This window comes from Equus przewalskii, chromosome 7 (assembly GCF_037783145.1).
Source record: "Equus przewalskii isolate Varuska chromosome 7, EquPr2, whole genome shotgun sequence".
Classification (NCBI taxonomy): domain Eukaryota; kingdom Metazoa; phylum Chordata; class Mammalia; order Perissodactyla; family Equidae; genus Equus; species Equus przewalskii.
The window spans coordinates 53,674,844-53,699,877 of record NC_091837.1 but is presented as its reverse complement, the minus strand read 5'-3'; the positions used below and the strand labels follow the sequence as shown (position 1 = coordinate 53,699,877).

Below are 25,034 nucleotides of genomic sequence, written 5' to 3'. Positions count from 1 at the left end.
TCAGAGTTTATTTAAGAGTCTTTTGTACTTAACCAAAGAGACACATTTTGGGTTGGCCAATTCCAGTATCCCACACTAATGACTCTATTTCATCACCAACATACCATCTGCAAACTCCATTCTCAACAGTGACCTCCTAATTGCCAAATCCCACAGTTACCTCATGCCCCTGTCTATTGTTGGCACTTATTGACACTCTGTCTTCTCTTGGATTTCTGGTTCTCCCCCTAGTTTAATCTTTTGTTTTTAGTGTCTTTTGCTTAGCCTTCTTATTTCCCCTATGCTTGAAATGCTACTGTTCTTTGTATACTCAGCTCTTCTCATCCTTTAACTTCTCCAGGATAACCTGATTCTTGCCATTATTTCAACCTGCATCTACATACCGACAGCTCCCAGATCAGTATTTCTGGCTTTGGTCTCTCCTGTAGGTATAGGGCCATGTATCCAGGTGCCTTCTGGACTTTTCTCCTTAGATTTCCCATAGGCACATAAAATTCAATGTATACCACACAAAACTCGTTGTTTTTGTCCCTTCTTGCCCAACCTTGCTAGGATTCACTTCCTCAGAGAATTGTCTTTCCCACATTTCCTGTATTGGGTGGTGATAGCCCAATCTGCCCATCTATCCAAGTAGGACACCTGAGCATCATTCTCAATCCCTCTTTCTCTCTTAACTCGTATATGGAATCTGTTATCAAGTGCTACTCCCTTCTGACTCCCACCTCACTTTCCTGTCACTCTTATTCTCTGTCCTCTTTTCTACTGCTTCAGATTTGGACCACCTGTTTTTGACTGTTTCAGGAACTCTTTAACTGGTTTCTTTGACTTCCAGCTCAGCTCACTCCAAATTATGCTCAACCTTAATTAGGAATATACTTTCTGCAACTCAAATGTTCTTATTTTGTGCTCTCCCTGTGACTCCCACAAAATCTTTTCCTATTACTTGCTACTTAAAGCATAAGTCTAAATTCTTAGTATACTGCTTTGTAATTTAACGTCTGCCTACGTTTTCAGTTTTACCCCTGTCTGCTAAATTCTTCGTGTATATGCAAATGTGGAAATCAAATAAAAGCATGGATACACATAAATAGAAGAGTGTACAATTGAAGCTTCATTTATAAATTTAAACAAAGGTTTTCAAAGCTAATATTTGCTTTGTTTTAAGGTTGTAGACAAGTACTCATTGATAATGAAAGTACAAGACATGGACGGTCAATTTTTTGGATTGATAGGTACATCAACGTGCATCATAACAGTAAAAGATTCAAATGACAATGTACCCACTTTCAAACAAAGTGCTGTAAGTATATAATATCAAAATCTACCTCTACTTCACCTATTATCATTTGTTATTTAATCTGAATTAATAAAATATTTATCATAATTTGAAGTATATATGTTTATTTTATGAATAAAATTAAATAGCAGACACATAAATATCTTTTATTTATTCATAGTGATACTTATGTTATCTCCCTCTTGTTAAAGATCAGTAACATTACTCTCCATTTGTAGTGAAGTTGTTTCATTTTAAAGATAATCCTTAATGAAATAATACTGTTTGTGATTCATGGTTTTAAAACAATCTAGGCAAAAACTATAAGAATAAGCAGTCTGGAAGTGGAAGAATGATTTTACTTTCTTTTTCAAAGTTTTCTTCATACAGTAAGTTTTCACTGAGTTCTTTCTGTTTCAGTATGAAGCATCAGTAGAGGAAAATACAGTCAATGTGGAAATCTTACGAATATCTATAGAAGATAAGGATTTAATGAACACTGCCAATTGGAGAGCCAATTTTACCATTTTAAAGGGCAATGAAAATGGACATTTCAAAATCAGTACAGACAAAGAAACTAATGAAGGTGTTCTGTGTGTTGTAAAGGTACAGTAATAACAGATAATTGACAACTTGGCAAGTTAACAAGGTTTAATCTGTGAATGGTTGAATCAACTAAACAGTTTCAGTTCATAGACTCTACAAGTTGGAAGAGAACTTAGTCTATTTAGTCCAACTGTTCCCATCAAATGTTTGCCTTTCTTCTGTAATTTTTTTGCCAGTTATTATTTACCTGACTTATGCTTGAACATTCTCAATTGTAAGAATCTCCTTATCTCTATTGGCAGCTTATTCCATATTTAGAGAGCTCTGCTTCTCAGAAGTCCTTACTTCTGTTGTGACTAAATTATTCTCCTTATATCCCATGTCTTTGCTCCGGGTTTTATTGCTAATACTGTATGGAAAAGGTATAATTCTTTTGAAAAGGCTGTTATGTTTAATTGAGACTGACCTTCTCTAGAATAAATTTTCCCAGTTCCTTTAACTGTTCCTTACATCATATAATTTAGAAGCTCATATTCTTCTCATTCTCTCTCTCTTGAATATATGCCTAGTTGTGTCTGATCCATTTAAAGGTGCACTGAATGAACTTAATCTTTGTTCTACATATTGTATTTTTGGTTGCACTCTTACATTCTAGGGTCCAGGTTATGAGGGCAGAAAAAGCCTTGTTTAGGAAGGATCATTGGTTTTATATTCCTAGCCTAGAACAAGAAAGAAAATTGTCCTGTGGGCGGATATAGGGATCATTCGTTGAATAAACGAAGTTTGTCTGCCAATAGCGAGAAGGTGGAGACTTTGGTATGTAAGCATCTCCATTTGTAATTATTTCCTCTGTAAGAATTTCCAGAGATTATGTACTAAGGCTTGGCAAGTTCTGTCTAGATGTGACTAGTCAAATATATTTGTTCCAGATGGCTCTCAACATAAAGCTCTCCCTATATCAGTTTTCTATAATATGATCTACTCAAATTGAATACTAAAACCAACTACTTAAAAAAGGAAGTTTTATAATTGAGAGTAATAGGAGAGGAAATAAGGAAATAGTACTGATCATTTTTCCTCCTTACTGGTCCAATTCCATCCAGTCTTCATTTGGACTCTCTAAAAACCAGAGCCCAAGACACAGACCTCAATGAAGGTAGATATTTAGGACGTGGATCCCAGAAGCTAGAGTAAAAATGAGAAAGTAAGGAAGGAATGAAAAGGCAACCAAGTCTACATTGTTAAGTTAATCACCTCTAGTGTTCAGTCATACAATGGACCATGTAGAACATACTTGAGAATTAACTCCTCTAAGATGAGTATCTGGGGCATTTATCCATCAACTCTCATCCTCAATGCCCATGCTCCATTGGTTGAAAGTTACCCCAAGGAAGCCTCAACTCTTCTCTACTTCTGGGCTGGACTGTACCTGCAAGTGGGAGCTTTGTAGCTTTGGAAAAAACTTTTGATTCTGAAGAGCTGAATCTTTGTGTGCTTGAGATGAGACTCTCTCAGCTTAAATGGGAGGTGTCCATCACAGCTGCAGCTGAGGTCAGGGTGGGCTGAGGGGCTGGGGTGTATAATTCTTTTGAAAAGGGCTCCTGTGCATCAAGTGCAGTTTCCAAAGCTGGACACACTTATGTAGAACAGGCATTTGCCACAAAATTGATGTGATTGGCGACAGATGTTTTGTAAAAGATTTCTCCTGGACATCCTTCTCCATGCCCTGCCCCCCACCACCTAGACTTCCTTCTGGAAATAAGTCAAAGGAATAGTTTGAGATCTGAGGTGGACAGATCCTGTCAACTGTAGTAGCTCAAGTCAAAGATCTAAGCTCAGACATTTTAGAGCACTCTAAATGCTTGGTCAGAAGGCTACTCCTCAGGTCTTGCCCATTCAAGGCCATTGTTTAAGACCCATTATTACTATTTTATTTCAATGGTTTTGTCTTGCTCATGGGAGGCAAAATTTAAGTAACCCTAGAAATTAAATTTTTATTGTGACTATTTTTTTACCAATACAAAGTGATCTTTAGTATGTTTTCTCAAAAGAGTATATTTTAAAAATAAAAACACGTATATGTCAACACATTCAATATTTTCCTATTCAGAATTCCAAGGAGTGGATTTTCTTTTTTTACCCAAGGAGTGCTGATCACAGAGATATTAAGAAAAATGTTTCCAAATATATTCAGAAATTGTAGCCTATATTCTAGAATATTTCCCACTCCACGTGACTAATACACATCTCTTTCATTTCTGGTCAGCAGCTTCTGGGTACCGCTCCAGGATTCCCCCAGGAGGGAGCAATTAGATGGTGATACTTTACTGCTTTGTCTGTGAAGACTATAGAACATTTCTTTCCTAATAAAATTTTTGTGCATTTATTTCCATTATTTTTAAACATAAGATAATTGCACTTATATTTTATAATTGCATTCTAGTTTGCACATCTAGGAAATACTTTTAGCATTTTAAAAGTAGCTATCATGTACTGAGCATGTTTTATGTTACAGAGAATGATATTAGGCACTTTATGTAAGTTATAGTTAGTTGTCACGTCTCCCACAATATCTTAGGATAAGGTCTTATTATTACCGCTATTTTACAATTAAAAAAAAGACTTTATAATTTTCTCCCTTTGCACAGTTTCTCTTACGTTTTCATATCAATGTTAGGCTTGCTTCTTAAAAATAATTTATTTTCCTTCTTTTCCCATTCTCCGAAATTGTAAAAAACAAAACAAACTCCGTTGGATTAAAAGATTTATTTAACCTTCTCAACAATCCCCTGGTTGTTACTATCACTCTTTTCGTTTTTGGACAAGGAGGCTGAGCCCAAAGAAGTGAAGTAGTTTGCCCCAGTTCATATAGCTAGGAGCTGATACAGCCGGGATGCAAACCCAGATATGCCTGACGCAGAGCCCTTACTCAGAACCACTGTGCGTTCTGAGTAAGTGATGAATGGCATCACTGTGTTGATTGCCTTAAAGGAAGCCTCCTCTTCCAATGACTGGGCCTTCCTTGTTAGGCGGGATTGTGTTCCGGATGGGTGTGCACTTCATTCATTTCTTTATACCCTATAGGATTAAATAATCAGTAGGTTAAACCAAAGATTGATCAGGTTTACTTCTTTTAGCTGAACAAAGCTTCCATGCTTTGCCTTATTAGTTGGTGTCTCCTATTATTACACTAAATTGGCTGTTAATAATAAATTCATCACTCTTCCCCTTCATTTGCCTGTACGACAGCCTGAGAGATTACTAAAACCTATAGGGAAAAGCACATACTGTGTGTTCTAATTGTTAAATTTTGCTCTTTCAAGAATTGTACAGAAGAGAAAACTTAGTCTCAGAGAAATTAAACTTTCCCAAAGTGACACAGCTAGGATGAAGTAGAGAGAGGATTTGAACCTAGATTTCTTTGATTCCAAGGATATGCACTTAAGCACCATGTTAAATTGCTTTGCATAGTTTTGTGATCTTGAAAAGTTAGCGTCTGTATTATCTGTAAAATGCAAATAATACTTCTCTCTGCCTCCTTAGGAGCTATTCAATTATAGTAAGGAAAATGAAAGTACTCGGCAAATTGGAGGACATTATTATTACCTTTTTAAAAGTCTTAACGTGTTCTTGGGACTAGTGTTTTAATTTTCCATAATAGATAACTCTTCTGGAACTGTAGAGCATGAGCTGATACAGTCTTTAACTGAGTCCTGTGTAATCTTTCCATCTCAGTGTTTTTTCTTTCTATTTCATCATCAGTAGCAGAGGGCATACGGACTTGAATGAAGAAGAAGATGTTCTCGGTCATTCTCTGCAAGAAAACACTTCATTTTCTAGGAAGTTGTTAGCATCTCAGTGCAGGATATTTTTGGACATCTTTTTGTTTACAATTGATGAAACAAAAAGGTACCCTGTGATAGAAGAGAACTCATGTCTCTTCATTAGTCATTGATTTCATCCCACCAGATTTCTAACCTCCAGAGTTTTAAGCCACTAAAACAATATCCAGTTTAAGCCCCAAAAAACTACATAAAGAAATTCTAAGGCTTTAGCAAGAGGCTCTGGATTGAATAACTGCGTCTCCTCTAGTGCAGCAGCTGTTTCCTGAATTTCCATCCATTTCTCATTGCCAAGAGATGCTCTGACTCTGCATGATCATACCAACACATGTAATTTGTGAGATAGTGTTCATTAGCAAAAGATAAACAGATACTAATCCTTTTTCCCTCCTGATTCTTTAGTTCCTGGAGTGTTCATAAAAAAATCACAGAGTTTCACATATATTTTGTGGGTTCTATGATTCAGAAATCTTCCTGACTTCTTAGTGGATTCATGATGTTAGTATCTCAACTTTGTCGTTAGTACTTCAATTTTGCAGTACAGTGTAAAATAGTATTTTATGGGTTTTGCTTGATTTGCTGTCTAAAAATCAATTACCATCAAAGAATTGATTTAAAAATTTTTAGAGGCTAGCGAACCAATTGAGCAGCATTGCATACCTGAGGGATTATAGTGTGGTGGTGAGGGAAATGAACTCATGCCAGGCTGACTGGCTTCAAACTTCAGCTCAAATGATATCTTTTGGTTTTGGGAAAATCAGTTTATCTCCTCTTCTCCTCTTTCCTGCTTTGTAAAATGGGGATGAGGATTATAAATAGTATCATTAGGCACATCATAGTTCTCTCACTCCTCTGCGTTTTCACTGTGAGAATTTCATGGATAAACTGCAGACAGTGCCCAAGTATACTTCTCCAATTGTCAAAAATATAATTTTCAGGAACTGGCGTAGTGGTGCAGTGGTTAAGTTCGCGTGCTCCACTTGGGCGGCCCGGGGTTCGCAGGTTCGGATCCCAGGTGCGGACCTACACACCACTCATCAAGCCATGCTGTGGTGGGGTCCCACGTACAAAATAGAAGAAGATTGGCACGCATGTTAGCTCAGTGACAATCTTCCTCACCAAAAAAAAATATATATAATTTTCATAAAAATAGATAGCATGGGTAAAAGTTTTACTTAACTCATTAATGAAGGAATCAGCAAAAAGACAAAGCAGATTCCTAAGAAGAAATGAGAACCTGGATTGATTTTGAGAAAAGGAAAAGCTGAAATAAGATCGCTCAGTTATATGCCTTATGGGATAATTAAAATATAACATTTGGAATGTCTTTTCTAGCAGAGAGGAAATAAAATCATTGTACTTTTTCCATTTTGTTTAAGTCAACATCTAATTTTATAAGAGGTGTAAAATATCTAGGACCTAGTCAATAGTAAACAGTAAGTCAAACAACATTGTGTTCCCCTGGAGAGTCAGAGGACCCATAGGTTGGTCCGTAAGACAGTGCTCTAAGCAGGGTCATAAGAACACTGTCATCCTTTTGCGTTATCTCCAGGTTCAGAATAATTTCCCTTAGTAAGAATGAACTATACAAATATTTCAGGAATTGCTTTTATACAACTCTACAAAACCCCGTGCAGAAACTTTTGGACCACTCTCGTTAAAGGCTTAGTGAAGACTCACCTCTTTGTTTAGCAAAGGATGAACGTCAGCATTGACTAAATGGGAACTTAGCATTTATGCAGCACTGTTTATATTTACAAAAGTTCACTTGCTATTTGAAATCCCCAAGGTATTTTACAGTGATATTGATATACATGTTCTTTTTTTTTGAAGCCACTGAATTATGAAGAAAACCGTCAAGTGATCTTGGAAATTGGAGTGAGCAATGAAGCTCCGTTTACTCGAGATGTTGCACTCAGAATGGCAACTGTGAACAAAGCCTTAGTCACAGTTCGTGTGAGGGATCAGGATGAAGGGCCTGAATGTAGCCCTGCAGCCCAATATGTACGGATTAAAGAAAATTCAGCAGTGGGGACAAAGATCAATGGCTATAAAGCATATGACACTGAAACTAGAAGTAGCAATGGCTTAAGGTACAAAGAAATCTATAACCATGTAAAAATACTGTATTTGTAATAATTGAGACAGTAACTTATTTTAATACATTTCATATTGCTGAAGACTATTTTTATTTTTTATTAACAGGTACAAAAAATTGCATGATCCTAAGGAGTGGATCACCATTGATGAGCTTTCGGGATCAATCATAACTTCCAAAACCCTGGACAGGGAGGTTGTGACTCCCAGAAATGACGTGTATAATGTTACAGTCCTGGCAATAGACCAAGGTCAAAAAAAAGTTTTAACATGATATTTCAGAAAGGAATTGGAGAATAAACTGCAATTTATCTTGTGCAGAATTATTCTTGTAATAAGAATATGGAATTCTTAGAAATTACTTTAAAGACTGTTCCCATTTCTCTTAATCGTCTAATGAGGTGAAACTGCATGGGGACAAGAAACCGTGTCTTATTCATCTTTACATCTTCGGCATGGCAGAACCTTAGGTGCCTATAGATCCTATGTTAAAGGACAAAGAGGGAACTTAAGTCTAGGACTAGGTGAAATGGTCTTACTAGACTCTTCTCGATCTCTTTATGTCACTTTAAATTGAGCCTTTAAATGATGCAGCTGATTATTAGGTCAAAATGGTCCTTTCCCTGAACCCTGTCCCTTAAAGTAACCCAAAGTTTCTCAGCCCTGGCTGGCTTCATGTTAAAATAATTTCCAGCACTCTAAAAAAATATTCCTGTGTGGACACTACCACACTCCCTTAAACCAACTGTATCAGAATCCCTCGTTAGGGAGCCTGAGCATCATATATTTTAAATATCTCCCTAGGTGGTTGAAATGTGCACTGAGATAAGAATAATTTTTCTGTAGCCACTTTGCTGCTTATTAACATTTGTACCAGAAGGAACCCAAGGAAATAGAGAGTTTGAAATTCAGACATTTATTTTTATTGTTTGGTAATAATTTTGGTAAAAGGTTTATTGGCAGTTATATCTGATATTATCAACAGTAGTAACTCATTTTAGATGGTCTGGAGGTTTCATTTGTCCGTGTATGTTGTTTTTACTGTTTCCTCTAATAATCAGAGTTTATTTTAAAAAAACATATATATAGGATCTAGTTGACTTTTTTCCTTAGGAAGCTATGAAAACATTTACAAACTACTCTGAACCTTTTCCCTTTCTTCCTAGGTGGTAGATCATGTACTGGCACACTTGTAGTTAACATTGAAGATGTGAATGATAATCCACCGGAAATACTTCAAAATTATTTAGTAATCTGTAAACCAAAGATGGGTTATATTGACATTTCAGCTGTTGATCCAGACGAACGTATCCATGGTGCTCCGTTTTATTTCAGCTTGGCAAACCCTTCTCCAGAAACCAGTAGAATATGGACCCTTACCAAAGTTAATGGTATTTAACCAAAAATAATGATTTATGTGCTCTGAAATAACTGAAAGTGGATTTACTTGTTTACTTTAATATTCTCATTAACATATTTTATAAGGCTAACCTTTTATGAATATTGTATGAGGTCTGTGTTATATGTTGTATATAAAATGAAAAATGGTAATTTTTATGAAGGCAAAATTTACATTTACAACAAAGACAAAAAAGCTTCTTAGGATATTGGGCAGCTTATCATTAAGACAAATTGTTTTTGTTGTGTTTTTAAAGTAACTCCAGTAAGGGGAAGAGAGAACAGAACGTGAGAAGTTTAAATTTTATTGTAAACAAACTCCGGAAATGAGGAATCTGGGTGTATGGGACAAACACTCTATAGTTCTGGAAGGAAAGATGGTGAGATGTGGACAGAGACGTGACGGTGGAGCCTTCCAGGGGAGCCTCCTGTGCTAGTGATTTCTGGAGAGTGTAGTATTCTATATTTCGGCCACAGTTCACTGCTGATTTGTTACTATGTTGTGCTATTTCATGCAACTGGACTTTTGTGCATGCTGTCCCCTTTTGCCTTGAATACCTTCTTCCCATTTCTTAGCTTGATATTAATTTGTATTATTTATGGAGTACTTACTATCCACCAGCCACTGTTCCAGATTCTGGGGATAAATAGAAAGATCAACAAGATAGTCATGACTCCAGTTCAGATGCTCATGTCTGTGAAGTCTTTCTTGAAGTAGAAAGAGTGGCACTGTGACCTTTTCTTACCTTTTTTATAGCTCCTTTCATGTTGTATTATCATCCTTTTACTTTTCGCCTCCAATACATGTGTTTCTCAGGATATTTATAATCCATCTGTGTATTTCCAGCACGTAGCCCAGTGCTTAGTAGATACTAACTGCTTACTAAATGTTTGTTTAATCAATATTGATTGATAAATATGCATAAAGAAGGAAAATACTAGGGGAATCAGTAATCAGTGTTGTTAGAGTCGAGAAGGTTTTAGTAGGAATGCCGAGATTGAGTGGGCAGAAGGATGGCATCTGGGGTGAAGGGCCTTATGTACCAGGCAAAGGAGACTGACACCTGTACAGGAGGTGACAGCAGGTGTGCATTGGGAGTGTGCTGGTAAGGCAGTGCTGTACCCAGACTCAAGTCTTCAAAAGTTGACATTGGTGACGTTAGGGCAATTTGAGGAGGGCAGAGTTGAGTAGCGAGGAAAATTCAGAGGCTGCTGCACTAGGATGAATGAAGGAGACGTGACAGGGCTCAGCTCGGGGTCTTGAGGGAGGAGAGGGCTTGAAGACTTTACCTTAAGCCCAGTATGATCCTGAAGGGTTCCAAAGAAACCCAAGTAGTCACTCACATTCCTCTGGGGAGCTTTAAGTATGAAGTGCCGCCAAAAATCTTTGAAGTTCTTAGCAGCTATAACAGGGCCTTTAAGAAGGACTTAGAACTTACGGATGACTTCCAGGATGTGCATTATGCTAATTTGTCATTTCACTTACGGCAAAACTCAAAAGGTTATAATTGCCATTGAAGGTGTGTGAAGCTTTTGGTCAGTTGATAATAAAGTCATTAAAATACGATGCTAAGACTATTGAGGAAATACCACAGTTGATCAAAACATATTGCTATGATATAAATATCTGTGTTTTTGTGTAAGCCTTATACCTAGTCTGGGTGACATTAATTAGCTTTGTGGTATTGAGATGACTTCAGAGGGAAGACATTAATAACAAAGGGTCTATTGTGCTTTGAAACACTGCCCTATACATAAGGATAATGGACAGGTCCCAGAAGGTGAATGGTTAAGAGAATGTGAACTTAAGACATCCTTTATGTGTAATGATTGGTGTTAATTCTTTATGAGTGCCATAAACTGGTACTACAGAAAAATGCTTGAAGTGTATGTTAAGAGCAAATCTAGCACCATTAGTTTGTAGATAAGGGAATAGATAAGGGAATATTAAATATTGCTGAAATGTTACTGAGTCACTCCGATGCCAAATTATTTCTTTAAGCCTCTCTTCTAAAAAGTTGCAATGGGCAACACATATATGGTAATATTAGTGCTTGAAAAGGTTGAAGGTCGTCATCCATTTTTATTCGTTTCGTATGGCAGGCAGTTCCTTGAGAATAATGTCTTTAAAAATAAGAGTGGTGAAACAAATGTTAAGGGAAGAATAAATGTTCATTAAAAATATAATTCTTTTATTTTCTTTCAGATACAGCTGCCCGTCTTTCCTATTGGAAGAATGCTGCATTTCAAGAATATAATGTTCCTATTACTGTAAAAGATAGAGCAGGTCAATCTGCGACAAAAACCTTGAGAGTTAATCTGTGTGACTGTGATTATCCAAGTCAGTGTCTGGCAGCTTCGAGGAGTGCAGATGTGACGCTTGGAAAATGGGCCATCCTTGCGATACTCCTGGGTGTGGCGTTACTTTTCTGTAAGTCCTTTTACTTACTTAAAGTTAAAATGTGTGATAAATACCTGAGTGCAGGAAAAGGTCTTCAAAAAGTAATCTTGTCCACCCAGCCATCACGTGTGAGTCCCCTTTACAAATTCCCTTGTGTTATTATCTGAGTTCTGATTGAATATTTTCTGTAAGAGGGACCAAGATCCTTTTTGAGATAAAAATGTCATACTTGGACAGAACTCTTGAAAATGCCTTAGTTTGTGCCAAATCTGTCAACGTATAGCTTTATTTCCTGGTCTAAATAAAACAATCTAAATCTTCTGCTCTATGAAATTACACTAAGAGCCATTTTTATTTCATGCTTTCTCACCATTCAGCCACAGACTTATGGGAGATGTTCAGATCACAGCAATATCTCTTCTTGGGTATATCTTGCCAGTTTTGAATTCTATTAACCTCCTTCTCACCAGTTGTGTAGTTCTCAATGGTATCATATTTTTTCCTTTCTTTTTATTTCTATCGAAACCTCTAGCCTAGATTAGCTGTTGTTCCTTTGTTCTGTGATAGGATTAGTGGTTAAGACCAAGACTCTGGAACCAGACTGTCCGGGTTTGTATGCCAGCCCTATTATTTGCAAGCCATGCAACCTGGGGCAGGTTACTTAACTGTGCTTTGGTTTCCTCATCTGTAAAAAGAGATAATTATAGTAGCCTACTTTATGGGGTACCCATGAAGATTAATTGAGTTAATGCATGTGAAGAGCTTAGAACAGTGTATGGTATTTTTCCAATAACTGTTCATTATTTTTCATCACCTTGACAAAATAAATATATGTCAAACATCTACTATATGCCAGAAACTGTGTCTAGGTGCTTGGGACTCATCCATCAAGAAAACAGACAAAAATAAACAAAGAAAAACAAACAGCCTTGTGACAGTAAACAAATACAGTAAATGCTGTGGCGGAAAAAAATAGAGCAAACTAATTAGGGTCTGTAGAGCTGTAGAGAGTGTGTGGGTGAGTGTGGGGGATTGGTGCTAGTGATTGCAATTTTCAGTAGATGGTTAGGTCAAATCTAACTGAGAAGGGTATCTTTGATGGTTTTTGGAAGAAGTAAAAGAATCAGCCAAGTGGAATACCTGGAGGAAGAGCCTTCAGTCAGAGGGCAAGTCAGTTCAAAGGCCCTATCGTGAGAGTGTGTGTGGAGAAATGAAGGAATGGCAGGGAGACCAGTTTGCATGGAGAGTAGTGGATGACGGGAGTGGAGGGAGAAATGTAACCAGGAAGGTAACAAGGGGCCACAGAGAATAGACTGGGCTTGGCACATGTTTTCTGTAACAGGCCAAATAGTATATATTTTAAACTTTACAGACCATGTGATTTCAGTTGTAACCAATCAAATCTGCCCTTGTAGCAAGAAAGCAGCTTGGAATATATTTAAATGATGGGTATGGCTGTGTTCCTATAGAATTTTAGAACATTGTAAAGAATTATTGTTGTTATTACTGTTAGTTTCATTATCACATATTCAACCTCCCACAGTTATGTAGAATGAAAATTCTGAGTAGACCAAATACAAAGTAGGTTTTAAAACACCTAGAGATAAATCTATTCTGGGAAAACATCTGTTTTGTCATGTCCTAATATAGGCAAACCATCTTTTTGGGAATCAGTAAATCTCTTTAAAGTTTGGTCTTACATAAATGTCATTTTTTAAAAATTTACTATTTAACTTATGATTCTAAATATTTTAATATGATGGGTAGAATTTAAACTCTTAACGAGGACTGCAATCAAAATATACATATCATCACTTCAAATTTTAAACTGTAAGCTAAATCATGGCCTGTTAATTTACAAAGGCCAAGGTAATTCATGGGACACCATGCTTAGTAGCTTGATTTTCCTCATATGAACCTTAGATAATAAGAAATAAAAGATAAGTATTTTATTCTATGTATATTAAACTTTTTTTTTTTTAACTCAGCTGTGTTGCTAACTCTAGTATGTGGAGTTGTTGGTGCCAGAAAAAAAAAATGTTTTCCTGAAGATTTAGCACAACAAAACTTAATTATATCAAACACAGAAGCACCTGGAGATGATAAAGTGGTAAGTAATTTTTTTAATGACTTTTTATCTCTGAGTATCTCCCACAATTTTTTTTAACTCATCCTCATAAAGTATTTTCAAGATTTACAAGTTAATTTATATTTTTAATTTGGTCTGATTTTGTAGGCATAAGTATTTTATCTGTCAATATTTAAATATTTAGGCAGCGGCATTTATTAAACTTCTTAAACCAATGCATCGTTTTAGTTGTCTTTTTTAAAAGTTATTCCTTTTAAATCATAGTGTTGTGATTTAAGACTTGTTCTTTGATGTTTTGAATTTATAATAATCTTTTATATATATTATGTTTACATATAATATTATATTATTTATAATAATATATATTATATATTTATATATAAATATATATGATATATTTATATTGTATATATTATATTTATATATAATCTTTTTGACTGCTCTCTACAATGTGCATTTCTAGATATTATTTGTTTATCTAACTCTGACCATTTATAATGGGAAAAATAAACTTGCTAAAAGTTCTCAAGATAAACTAAGAAAATATCAAAGAAATACCTGTTTGAATAAAGTGTGCGGGGAGTGTGGGGGTGGAGATTGGAAGACTACTGCCACTCTCTTTCCTTATATATTTCTTGGGACCTCTGAGGAGCTTGGCATCATGCTTCTTGTTTTTCGGGGAAGTATATAAAAAAAGTTCTTACAAGGCATGTTTTCCCCTCAAAAAGATTTCAATTTATTTATGAGGAATACAGTCTACATTTATGGGAAAAATAAATAGGAAGATAACAATAAACCATTAGCACCAATATGATAGAGCCCCGACTGAGTTCAAAGATACTTATGATACATGAGTATATTCATGGCCTCTGGATCAACTGAGAAGTCCTGGTGAAAGAGGTACAGATTTTTCTGTAATTTAAAGAAGAAGGGCTTGAAAGTGAAGAGATGGTGGGAATAGCTAAAGAGAAGGAAAACAGCCTAAAGAATAAGAAAGGACATGACAAGTTTCAGGGATTGTTCAACAAATAGCAAATAAATTGATTTGGAATGGAAGAAAGGATGTGTTGGAATAGAGGCTTGAGCTTAAATTAGGCCTGGAGGGGAGAGGATATAAACAAGGAGGGGAGATGGGACTTTCATATGCCACACTAAAGACTTTGGATTTATTCTCCTGGTGAGAGAGCCAGTCAAGACTTTGCACGGAAACGCCAAAATGTGAGCAGAGTGATGCTGGATCAGTAGGGTGATCAACCAGAATAGGAAGACGTCGGGGATGGGGAAGACAAAGGATTAGGCTCTTTTGACAGTTTAAGCATGAGATGAGTCTACTAGGATGATGGTAATTGAAATATTAAAATAGAGATGGATAAGGGACATTTTTAAACATATAAGATTGTTTACTTTTGAGGGACAAAGTAAAAAGTGGAGTCAAAGTGACAGATACTGTAGCCAGGGACAGTGGCGATATATCAAGCCGTTTCTCTCTCTCAGAGTGAAGATGCCTTTCTTATCGACTGTTTCTCCCTTTCATCTCTCCATCATTATGCAAAGTCATAGCCCATCTACACATCTACATGTGGAGCCCTGTAATTACCTCCCTATTCAGAAAATAGGTTCAATCCCTTGATAGTCCTTGTGTAGATAGCAAATTTTATGTCTGAGAATGGAATGCTTGAGCTTTACCTAATATTTTTTCTTTGCCATTTGATGCAAGAGCTGATCGCCACTTCACCATATCATACTCACGCTTATTTACCTGTTCCCTGTTAGGAACACTGCTCAAAAGGACTTGGAATTATTAATTTATACCAAAACATAATTTGAGGCATATTTTTACAAACTGTAACAAAATTTCATAGTACACATATAAACTCATTTTAGTACAGTGAGTAAGAGTGGTGACTTTAGTTCTGGATCCGAGTTTGAGTTAAAGGCCTTCAGATGGAGTTAGGAGTTGGGTGACAAATCAGAACTGGGAGCGTAAATGTGGAAATTACTGACGTGGAGGAGGAGTTGTTGATCCTCTGTGAGAATAAACTTTGGGGAATGCACTTGGAGAGGTGGGCAGGAAGGAATGGAGGAGAGGGAGAATGTGAAACAGCACTGTAGGCTCAGCCTTGATTTTAGTTTATTTTCACTTCTCCTTTCATTAGCTTAGAAATATGATCTCTGAGCATGTACTTATCATGACAAAATTATACCATCAAAGAGATTTGATAATCAGAATTTTTGTTTTTTGTAATAGAAATTTACTATAGCAGCAACCTAAACAAAACATATAGAGTAGCAGTGCCACCAAATGGCTACTTTTCAGTTCTTTTTTTCTGGCATTTTGTTCTAAGGCAATGAGATAGTATGTATGACTTTTATAGATCTATTTCAGGCTCGGTAAATCTTCTGAACTTGAAAATCTTCTAGTTTAGGTAGAGGCTCTGCATATTAAATAGAAAAAAAAATAAATTGATAAGAAGATGGCACAATGAAGCCTGATTATAATGGAGATCTTGTCATGAAAGTAATGGTTTGTAATGAGTACTGACAGGCTGAGGTTACCGCTGTAACTCAGCTTCCCACCTGTGGCGCAGAGGGTTGGTGTGAAGTTCCAGCATTAAGTTAATGTTTAGTCAATCAGTCTTTTTCATTTAAAAAAATTCCCTTGACTCTTCGTCTTTTTCTAGTTCCCTCCATATCTCTTTCTTTGAAACTGAACCTTTAGAAATAAAGATTTATACTTGATTTCTCTGTGACGTCACTTCCTGTTCTCTCACTTACCAATGGCCACTCTTTTACTTGAACCCTATGGCTGCTTACTTTATTTGAACTAGTTCTTATCCTACTTTGTTTTTTTTCTACGTTATTGACCTCCTTACTGTAATCCTTCTTACATGGCTTTAGTCATGCCTCTTTGGTTCCATCATCTCAATAGCTATTTCAGATCAATTCTGTCACAGTTGTAATTCCTTTGTCTGCCCCTTAACATGTGATTTTTCTTGTAATTTTATTCTTAACCTTCTTTTCTTTTAGTCTGCAATTTTCTCTGGGTGATCTCATTTATTCCCAGGGCTTCAGCTACCACATATAGGGTAGTGACTCCCAGCATTCTAGCTCCAGCTCAAATCTCTCACCTGAGCTCCAGATCCACATATTTATATACTCATCTTGGACGTCCCACAAGTTTCTCAAGTTAACCACATCCAGAATGGAATTGCTCACCCTCCTCTTGCCCGTAAGCACTTCCTTCTTCCCTAATTCAGTGTGAGTTGTACCATCAATCTAGTTGCACAAGCAGAGCACTTAGGAATCATTCTTGACCCTTCCCCTTGCTGCCTCGTCCATCTAACCACCAGTAAGCTCTCTCTGGAGTCCATCCACTTCTTGTAATCATCACAGCTTCTACTTTGGCTTAGATTCTTATTATTTTTCACTTAGAATAATTCAGTGACCTGTTTGATCTCCATGACACTAAACTTGTCTTTTTCTTATTTGTCTTTCACATTGTTACTTAGAATGATTTTTTAAAAATCATTCCTCCTCTGTTATGAAAACCCTTCTTTGAATCCCTCTCATCTCCGTGATGGTCTAAATTTTTTAGCATGGCGTATAGATCTTTATGTCTTCTGGCCTTTTATGACCTTCCAGTTTTCTCCTGCTCTTTGAACTCTATGTGGTAGCCATTCTCAGCGGGCTGAAGTTGAGGTCCCCTAAAGCATCCCATTTGCCTTTGCCGCTAGGCCATCCTGCGGCTGCTGTATTCTTCTCTACATCTCTCAGTAGAAGTCCCTTGGCTCAGAGTTTTCCCAGTCTACATCGCTTACCCTTTCTGGGTTTGGATTTTATACTCTTTCTCTGTGCTCCTATAGTATTCTGCCTTCACCCCTATAGGAGAATAATTATATTCTTAAAGTAATAATCTATTTTCTGCCTCATTGGAATAAGCACTTCTTGGAGCCACTGAGGGACCAGATCTATCTTTGCATCCCTAGTCTAGGCCCCTAATTGGAAAGTGATGAATATCTGTTGAATGAATGAATAAATGAATACAAGGTTGAAAAAAATGTTCTCTCTCCCTTGTCTTCCTGTGACTTTATTGTAATCCATTTCCTCCCAATACGAATGGTGTTCTATTTTTATTTCAGTGTTCTGGCAATGGGTTTATGACCCAGACAGTCAACAACTCTAGTCAAGGCTTTTGTGGTACTCTGGGATCAGGAGTCAAGAATGGAGGGCAGGAAACCATTGAACTGATGAAAGGAGGACACCAGACCTTGGAATCGTGCGGAGGGGCCGGACACCATCACACCCTGGATTCCTGCAGGGGGGGACATGTGGACACGGACAACTGCAGATACACTTACTCAGAGTGGCATAGTTTCACTCAGCCCCGTCTTGGTGAAGTGAGTTTCCCTAAGTGATTTGACTCCTTGATTACATGTCCAAGTGGAGAAGAATAAGAAATTGAAATGAGCATATATTTTTCAGAAACTGCTTTTCTGTATTCTTCAGTGTATCCTCTTTCTCTCTCATTCTCTGGCTATTTTTTTCCCCTGCTCTTTGATTTTGTTACATTATTTCATATAAAGGGGATTTTATTTCATGTCATATTTCTTTTAATTTCTAGAATTTCATGAAAATTGGAGGTTTCCAATATCCCTCACTAAAGTTACGTTTCATTTCTGGGTGTTCACCTCACGAATGCTTTTAATATAGAAGAATATGGGGGAAAAAAACCCTCATTCCACACAATCGCAAAACTCCACAAATCAAATCTGCATTTCTTTGTGAAAACAAAGCATCTGTACACAATTCTAGGATGAACATTAAATAATATGATCTATCTGAACTATTTTTAATGCAAAAAGAACCATGCAAATATAAAGTATTTTTACTCAGAAGAGAGCTAGGATGTGAAAGGATGGAGCGATTAAATAAGGGGTTTTCAATCCTGGCAGCACATCAGAATCCCCTGGGAGGGGGCCGGCCCCATGGCCGAGTGGTTAACTTCACACTTTGCTTCGGCAGCCCAGGATTTCACTGGTTCGGATCCTGGGTGCGGACATGGCACCACTCGTCAGGTCATGCTGAGACAGTGTCCCACATGCCACAACCAGAGGGACCTGAAGCTAGAGTATACAACTATGTACTGGGGGGCTTTGGGGAGAAGACGAAGAAAAGAAAAGATTGGCAACAGGTGTTAGCGCAGGTGCCAATCTTTAAAAAAAAAAAATCCCCTGGGGAGCGTTTAAAAAATACTAATGCCCATACTCCACCTTGAAAGATTCTGATTTCATTGTTTTTTTTTTTTTTTAAGCTTGTCGGGTGATTCACATGTGCAACTCAGGGAGAGAACCACTGGATCAAATATTCTTTCTGTTACTAAGTTTTCACTTTTTTTTATCAGAGGCTTCCGGTATCATTCTAACACAAACACTGGATCAGAAGCCCTTAATCCTTTAGTAGACTGCAAATGGGCAACATTCCAGGACACGGCTGTGGCTTATCGTGTGCCCATAGCATATTTTTCTTTTTGTCCAATTCAAGTGTTAATCCTTTTTCTGTTTCTAGACAGTCAGTATCATATCAGATCAGGTTGAGAAGGAGTGATGCTTAAGAAGCACTCTTAGGAGTATTCTTCACTGTGCTCCTCAGGTAATGGGATACGAGGCTAAAAAGGCCATCAAGAAAGATGCTTGATAATATAAACCAAGGAAATAAGCTCCCAGTTAGAGAGGGAATGGGCACACGTGAGAAAGGGAGAACGCACAGGAGTTGACAAGTCGACAGATGGGCCAGTGACAGACAGTGAGGGTATGCGTGGCCGAATGCTTGGCTTCTCTATTCTGAAGGCCCAGTTTTTGCAATGTGGGTTATACTGATTTATTTTTGCTGGAGAAGATTGGCTCTGAGCTAACATCTGTTGCCAATCTTCCTCTTTTTTGCTTGAGGAAGATTGTCCCTGAGCTAGTATCTGTGCCAGTCTTCCTCTGTTTTGTATGTGGGACACCACCACAGCACGGCTTGATGAGCTGTGTGTGGGTTTGTGCCAGGGATCTGAACCCTGGAACCCCTAGCCCCTGAAGCAGAGCATGCAAACCTGACCATTACACCACTGGGCCAGCCCCGATGTGTTGATTATTTTTAATTTCACTATGCATCTCTCATTTTATCATGTTTTGGCTATCTCGGAGACTTGATTCTAAAGCCAATGAGGTAATTCTTACCTACTTTATAACTGCATATAATAGCAATTTTGGTTGACATTTTTTAAACATTTACTATGTCCTGGATGTATAAAGGGTATTTTTCATGTACTCATTTCATCATTTAATGATGATCTTGGGAGACAGTCACTGTCTGTATTCCCATTGTAGATGTAAGGAGAGTCAAACTTAAAGATGTTTAGTAACTTGCTCAAACTCGTATAGCTAGTTGGTAAAGCCAGAGCTATGACTCGAAATAGGACTGTTTGACTATTCAAGGTCAGATTCTTAATCACTTTGTGTGTTGTCGCCATGCTGTGGACTAGCCTGCCCTCTAAATATAAATTTAGGAATAAGCATTTAATGATAATTTAAATGTACTTAAATATAACACTTGCATATATAATTTTTTATTTGTATCTATTATTAGAAATGTAAAATATACTGACTTTATGGTGTGGTTGTGATATCGACCAATTGTGTGCATTTTTTGTGTGTAGGACTCCGTTAGAGGACACACTGGTTAAAAATTAAACATAAAAGGTAAATAAAAAAATAAATTTTATGTTCATATGTTTAAGTGTTTTTAAAGCAATAATGCAATTCTTTTTTTTTTATTTTACAGAAATTGCGTCTGTGTAATCAGAGTGACGACCACGTGCCATCCCAAGATTACGTCCTTACATACAACTATGAAGGACGAGGATCTCCAGCTGGTTCTGTAGGTTGCTGCAGTGAAAAGCAGGAAGAGGATGGCCTTGACTTTCTAAATAATTTGGAAGCCAAATTTACTGCCTTAGCAGAAACGTGCACAAAGAGATAATGTTAAAGTGCTACAATTAGGCGTGAGGCGTGTCTTTACCAGACATTCTGGAGGATTCCAAAAGGGATATTGTAAAATTCAATTTCAATTTCTAATATATATATGAATATATATAGCGATTTTTCTAAATTGTGAATTGTGCTATTTACCAATGTGTATTTTTATAGCAGTTTGTTGCATATCTTTTCCAAGAAGTTTAAAATGTTAAAACATATTTTGCCTTTTTTACCACTGAGTAAATAGACAAATCTTGTGCTGTAGCATTGAATTAAGGTCTATAAAGGACCTGCTCTCTTTTATAGATATTTTCCCAGTGAATATGTTGGGTAAATATTAGTCCAACAATAGCTAAGCTGTACTTGATTGAATATAGCAGAACAGCTATCTGGGCCAGAAATTCTGTTCTTGTTCCAGATTTAGATTTAAGTGGAATAGCATTGTATCAAACACAATGGCAAATGATGTTAGATCTTTTAGCTGTAAAAAACCAGTAGCACCTCATCAGTAGCCCTTAAGGCTACTAGAATTTGGTTTTCCTTCTGGTTAGCAATAAGATCGTGAGGAGCAGTCTTGTCTACTGAGTTGCCCTAGAAAGAGCTCAAAAATAGATAGCCACGACTTTAAACTACACCAGGAAAGTGTAGACCAAAAATTTGTGCTGTTTTTGCGGTTTTGAAAGTGTGTTTTGTGGTTTACAAAAGGATTGTTATGAGGAATATGTCTAAGTTTTCTGATTCTCAAAAAACGAAACTATATTCACCGTACAGAGAGTTATTGCCAATATTTTAAAAGAAAAATGCTAAGATCTTCTATTGAGATTGTAATCACAAGTCTTAACACTTTTTTTCCTGAGATTCAAGACTACTATTGATAACTTGCCTGTAATGAAAATTATGCTGAGAAAAAGTTCTTTTCTTCTCTAGGGTATTGTACTTTCATATTTCCATTTACAAGCTTAGCACATATGACAGTTTTCTCTCGATAGTAGTCATTTGCAATTAGAATATGTTAGCTTCAGGTGGATTGTGGTTATGTCATATAGTCTGAAGAAACAGGCTCCGCTCCCATCATAGTTATGAGTAGCAACGAGGGGTAAGCATGCATCTCCATTCACTACCATTATCAAACAAAATACATTGCTCCTTATTACAGCAGGTAAATGTTACAAAATACTGTAAAGAATTAAAAGAATGTAGTGAAACTTAAGCCGTAGGTGCAATTTCATATCTTCCAAGATGTTGCTTAAATGTAGTGCTTCTCAAAGTTGTTCATGTGATGGAGACCCTGGAAGACCTTGCAAACTACCCCATAGCGATGGTGTTTAAACTTCTAATAACTAATGTTAATCTTATGATAAATCTAGTATCACATTGTTGTATTCTCATTTCAAGTGACAGTATAAAACATAGCAACAAATATTAGGTATCACTAGTTGAAGAAAATTTTGGAAGAGAAACAAGATTAAATTAACTTAAGGGGCTGGCCTGGTGGCACAGCAGTTAAGTGCACACGTTCTGCTTTGGCAGCCCGGGGTTCGCCAGTTCAGATCCCAGGTGTGGACATGGTACCGCTTGGCAAGCCAGGCTGTGGTAGGTGTCCCACATATAAAGTAGAGGAAGATGGGCACAGATGTGAGCTCAGGGCCAGTCTTCCTCAGCAAAAAGAGGAGGATTGGCAGCCGAGGTTAGCCCAGGGCTGATCTTCCTAAAAAAAAAAAATTAACTTAAAAATTTTGCAGCTGTAAGGAATTGAGACCTATTCCCCACCCGCCACCCGCTCCCCACAAAATTTGACTTTGTAGGCTGAATTTGTTGAGCTAGCTCATGAAGTGGCCATGTTCTGTAAGAATATAGTTTAAACTGACTGTATATACACACATGCATATATATACACAAACACACATAAATAAAACAACCAATGCAACATTTAAAATGAAATGAAAAACAAAAGAGAAGATGATCATGATTTAAAATGAGACTGGGGTATGTCCCACAATGGAAATACAGTATTTAAAAAAAAGGAGAACCTCTTATGTTTAGTTCTTATATGCTTCTTGATAACTAAGCACGTCAGGAAATAGTTCATGTATATTTGTGTCATTTGTTTAAAACTGAATACAGCTAGTTAAACTTTTCTAGTTTCATTGGAAAGGAAAGAGGGAACCAGGTGGAACGGTAGATTTGCTTTGCAGCCTGTTTCCACATCTACAAATTGGGTGCAAGCTGGTGAAGACTATCACAGCTAGGGCTCCCTGACCTCAGGGGGTGGGTTGCAGAAATGAAATGCTTTTCTTCGAGCTATTACTAAAACTTTATTTAACCTAATTCTGTTGAAAGTAAATCCTCTATCGCCATTTTCCTTCTCTCTCCTACCAACCGACGTGTAAAAAACATTTAGAGCCAATTAACCATGTCCTCTTGGTCAGATTTTAGAGGATAAAGGGAGCTGGGTTTGCAAATCTTACTGAAAGGATTGAGTGGGACATGATTGTCCTAAAATCAAAGCCCACCATTTGCACTGTGTCCTAATCAAAGCCTAGGAACTATAAAATGTCATTTTCCTATTCAGTGCCCTGTTTTAAAATGGTGTTGGTGTGATTAAAGTAAATCTAGCCCTCCCATCAGGCCCCCCAAATCTCTCCCAACGTTGTCAATAACACTTAGGTGGCAAAGACTGCAGACTGTCAATCACCCTTTCATATGACTTAATTTTTTTGAGATTGTTTTCTTACAAGGATTTTTAAAATTTAAAAAATAGGAATTTTGGGTAGAGGAAAGAAAAAAGATCGAGTGGTCATTTGGGGAGAGAGGGAAGTTTGGGAGAGCACATGCTCTATTGGAGTATTCGGACAGTCAGAGAACAACGTGAAAACTCAGGCCTTCAATGGCAGGAGAGAGGCTAACAGAGGGACTTGAGTGATAGTAAAGGCGACATTGCTTGCTATTTAATTTTTCCTAGGCTAGGCCTTTCCTTTTCCTTCTTTTCTCAAGCCTGTGGCAGCTATATTTGATTTGGGGGAGGTGTCACCAACCCTTTCTCCCCAGCTCACCTTATTTGGAGTGTGGAATCAAGAAGAGAGCTAACTACATGGAGTCTGGAGATATTTACGGAATGGGCCTGAACTGGTTATGCAGAATAGACACGGGTTCATAGGGAATGTTTATTTGTTATGGAGCCCTCTGGGCACTAAGATAGAAGACCTTCAGTTAGATGTGTGTCTAAAAGTTTTTGTTTGATGCTGCATTTTCTGTTTTCTAATTTGCCCCTGAAATCTAGATTTTTCGACTTATTCTTTCGTAAGGGTAATTTTCTATTTAAAGTCTTATTTTTAACATGTAGTGTTCTTCTTCCCTTGTTTGTGTAACATGAAAATTATGCTGTTTTAGTGTGAAAGAAAATATCTTTTTAAAGCTTTCATTTTTTTTCTCTGGCAAATGCTTTTGAATTTTTAATGCAAGTGTGCAGACTGTTTTTTCTTATTTTTATAAGGAAGCAGTTAACTGTCTAAAATGCAGTAAGGTTTGTTTTGCAACGTTTCTAACAGAGCTTTAATTTTGCTATTCAAAGAAGTGACTTTGCTTTTAAAGAAAACATGGCAGGTTAAAGTAAGCAAAAATTGGATGTGTAAAGTAGTATTTACAGATATAGAAGGTAATAAAACAATGTTAACTTGATTTTGTCTTTTCTCTGTTTAGAGATTAAATGATTCCAAGGTGATCATATTGAAAAATTGTGCTTAAGACTGGCATGGAAATAGAGATGCTCTGTAATGCCTTGGTTGTATTACTGGGGAGTATTTTAGACATCAGGTCATTATCAAATTGTCAACATCGTTAATATATACTGTTTGGGAGGAGGTCACTCTGTGAGGCACAGCTTTACAAGTGGTATCTATATCTATCTATCTATCATCTATCTATCTAATTTTGATTGGGTAAAGAATGATTAGAAGATAGTTGTAATTGCAGAGTGTTCCAGAAATCACATCCTGATGCAGGATGTATCTTGTATTCTTACTTGGAGGAGCAGTGGAGTCAAGGGGAAACATTATGAGTTAAAAAAAAAAAAGTGATATTCCAGTCTCGGTTCTGCCACTTACAGGATATGCGACCTCTGCGTTTTAATGACAACTGAAATATGCTCTGTGTACTTCAGAGCGAATCTTTTCCGTGTGCTTGCGCACACTTCCCACAAATCTGAGGCTGACCATTTCAAAAATTTAGGAGTTGTATCAAAAGTTTTCATTTTTAATACAATTTGAATCACAATTTCAATTTCAGGAACTTATATTGTGATCATTATTTATCTGTGCGAATATTTGGCTTCAACAGTGTTTGCTAAATTTTTGTTTGTGATAGCAAA

The 25,034-nt window shown here is 37.0% G+C and overlaps 1 protein-coding gene across 2 annotated transcripts in view; it reads left to right on the top strand.

Annotated features, from left to right (window-relative positions):
• Positions 1-24,346, top strand: part of DSC3 (desmocollin 3) — a 51,503-nt gene extending 27,157 nt beyond the window's left edge. The window contains exons 8-17 of one of the 2 annotated variants that reach the window (XM_008507644.2): positions 1,166-1,300; positions 1,697-1,882; positions 7,498-7,757; positions 7,870-8,012; positions 8,928-9,152; positions 11,366-11,590; positions 13,549-13,670; positions 17,789-18,046; positions 20,350-20,392; positions 20,475-24,346. In XM_008507644.2, coding sequence (XP_008505866.1) covers positions 1,166-1,300; positions 1,697-1,882; positions 7,498-7,757; positions 7,870-8,012; positions 8,928-9,152; positions 11,366-11,590; positions 13,549-13,670; positions 17,789-18,046; positions 20,350-20,376 — 1,581 coding nt within the window. In that variant the 3' untranslated portion in view covers positions 20,377-20,392; positions 20,475-24,346. The remainder of the gene's footprint in view (positions 1-1,165; positions 1,301-1,696; positions 1,883-7,497; positions 7,758-7,869; positions 8,013-8,927; positions 9,153-11,365; positions 11,591-13,548; positions 13,671-17,788; positions 18,047-20,349; positions 20,393-20,474) is intronic. The other variant, XM_008507643.2, reaches the window with a different exon arrangement.
• Positions 24,347-25,034: the final 688 nt, after the last annotated feature.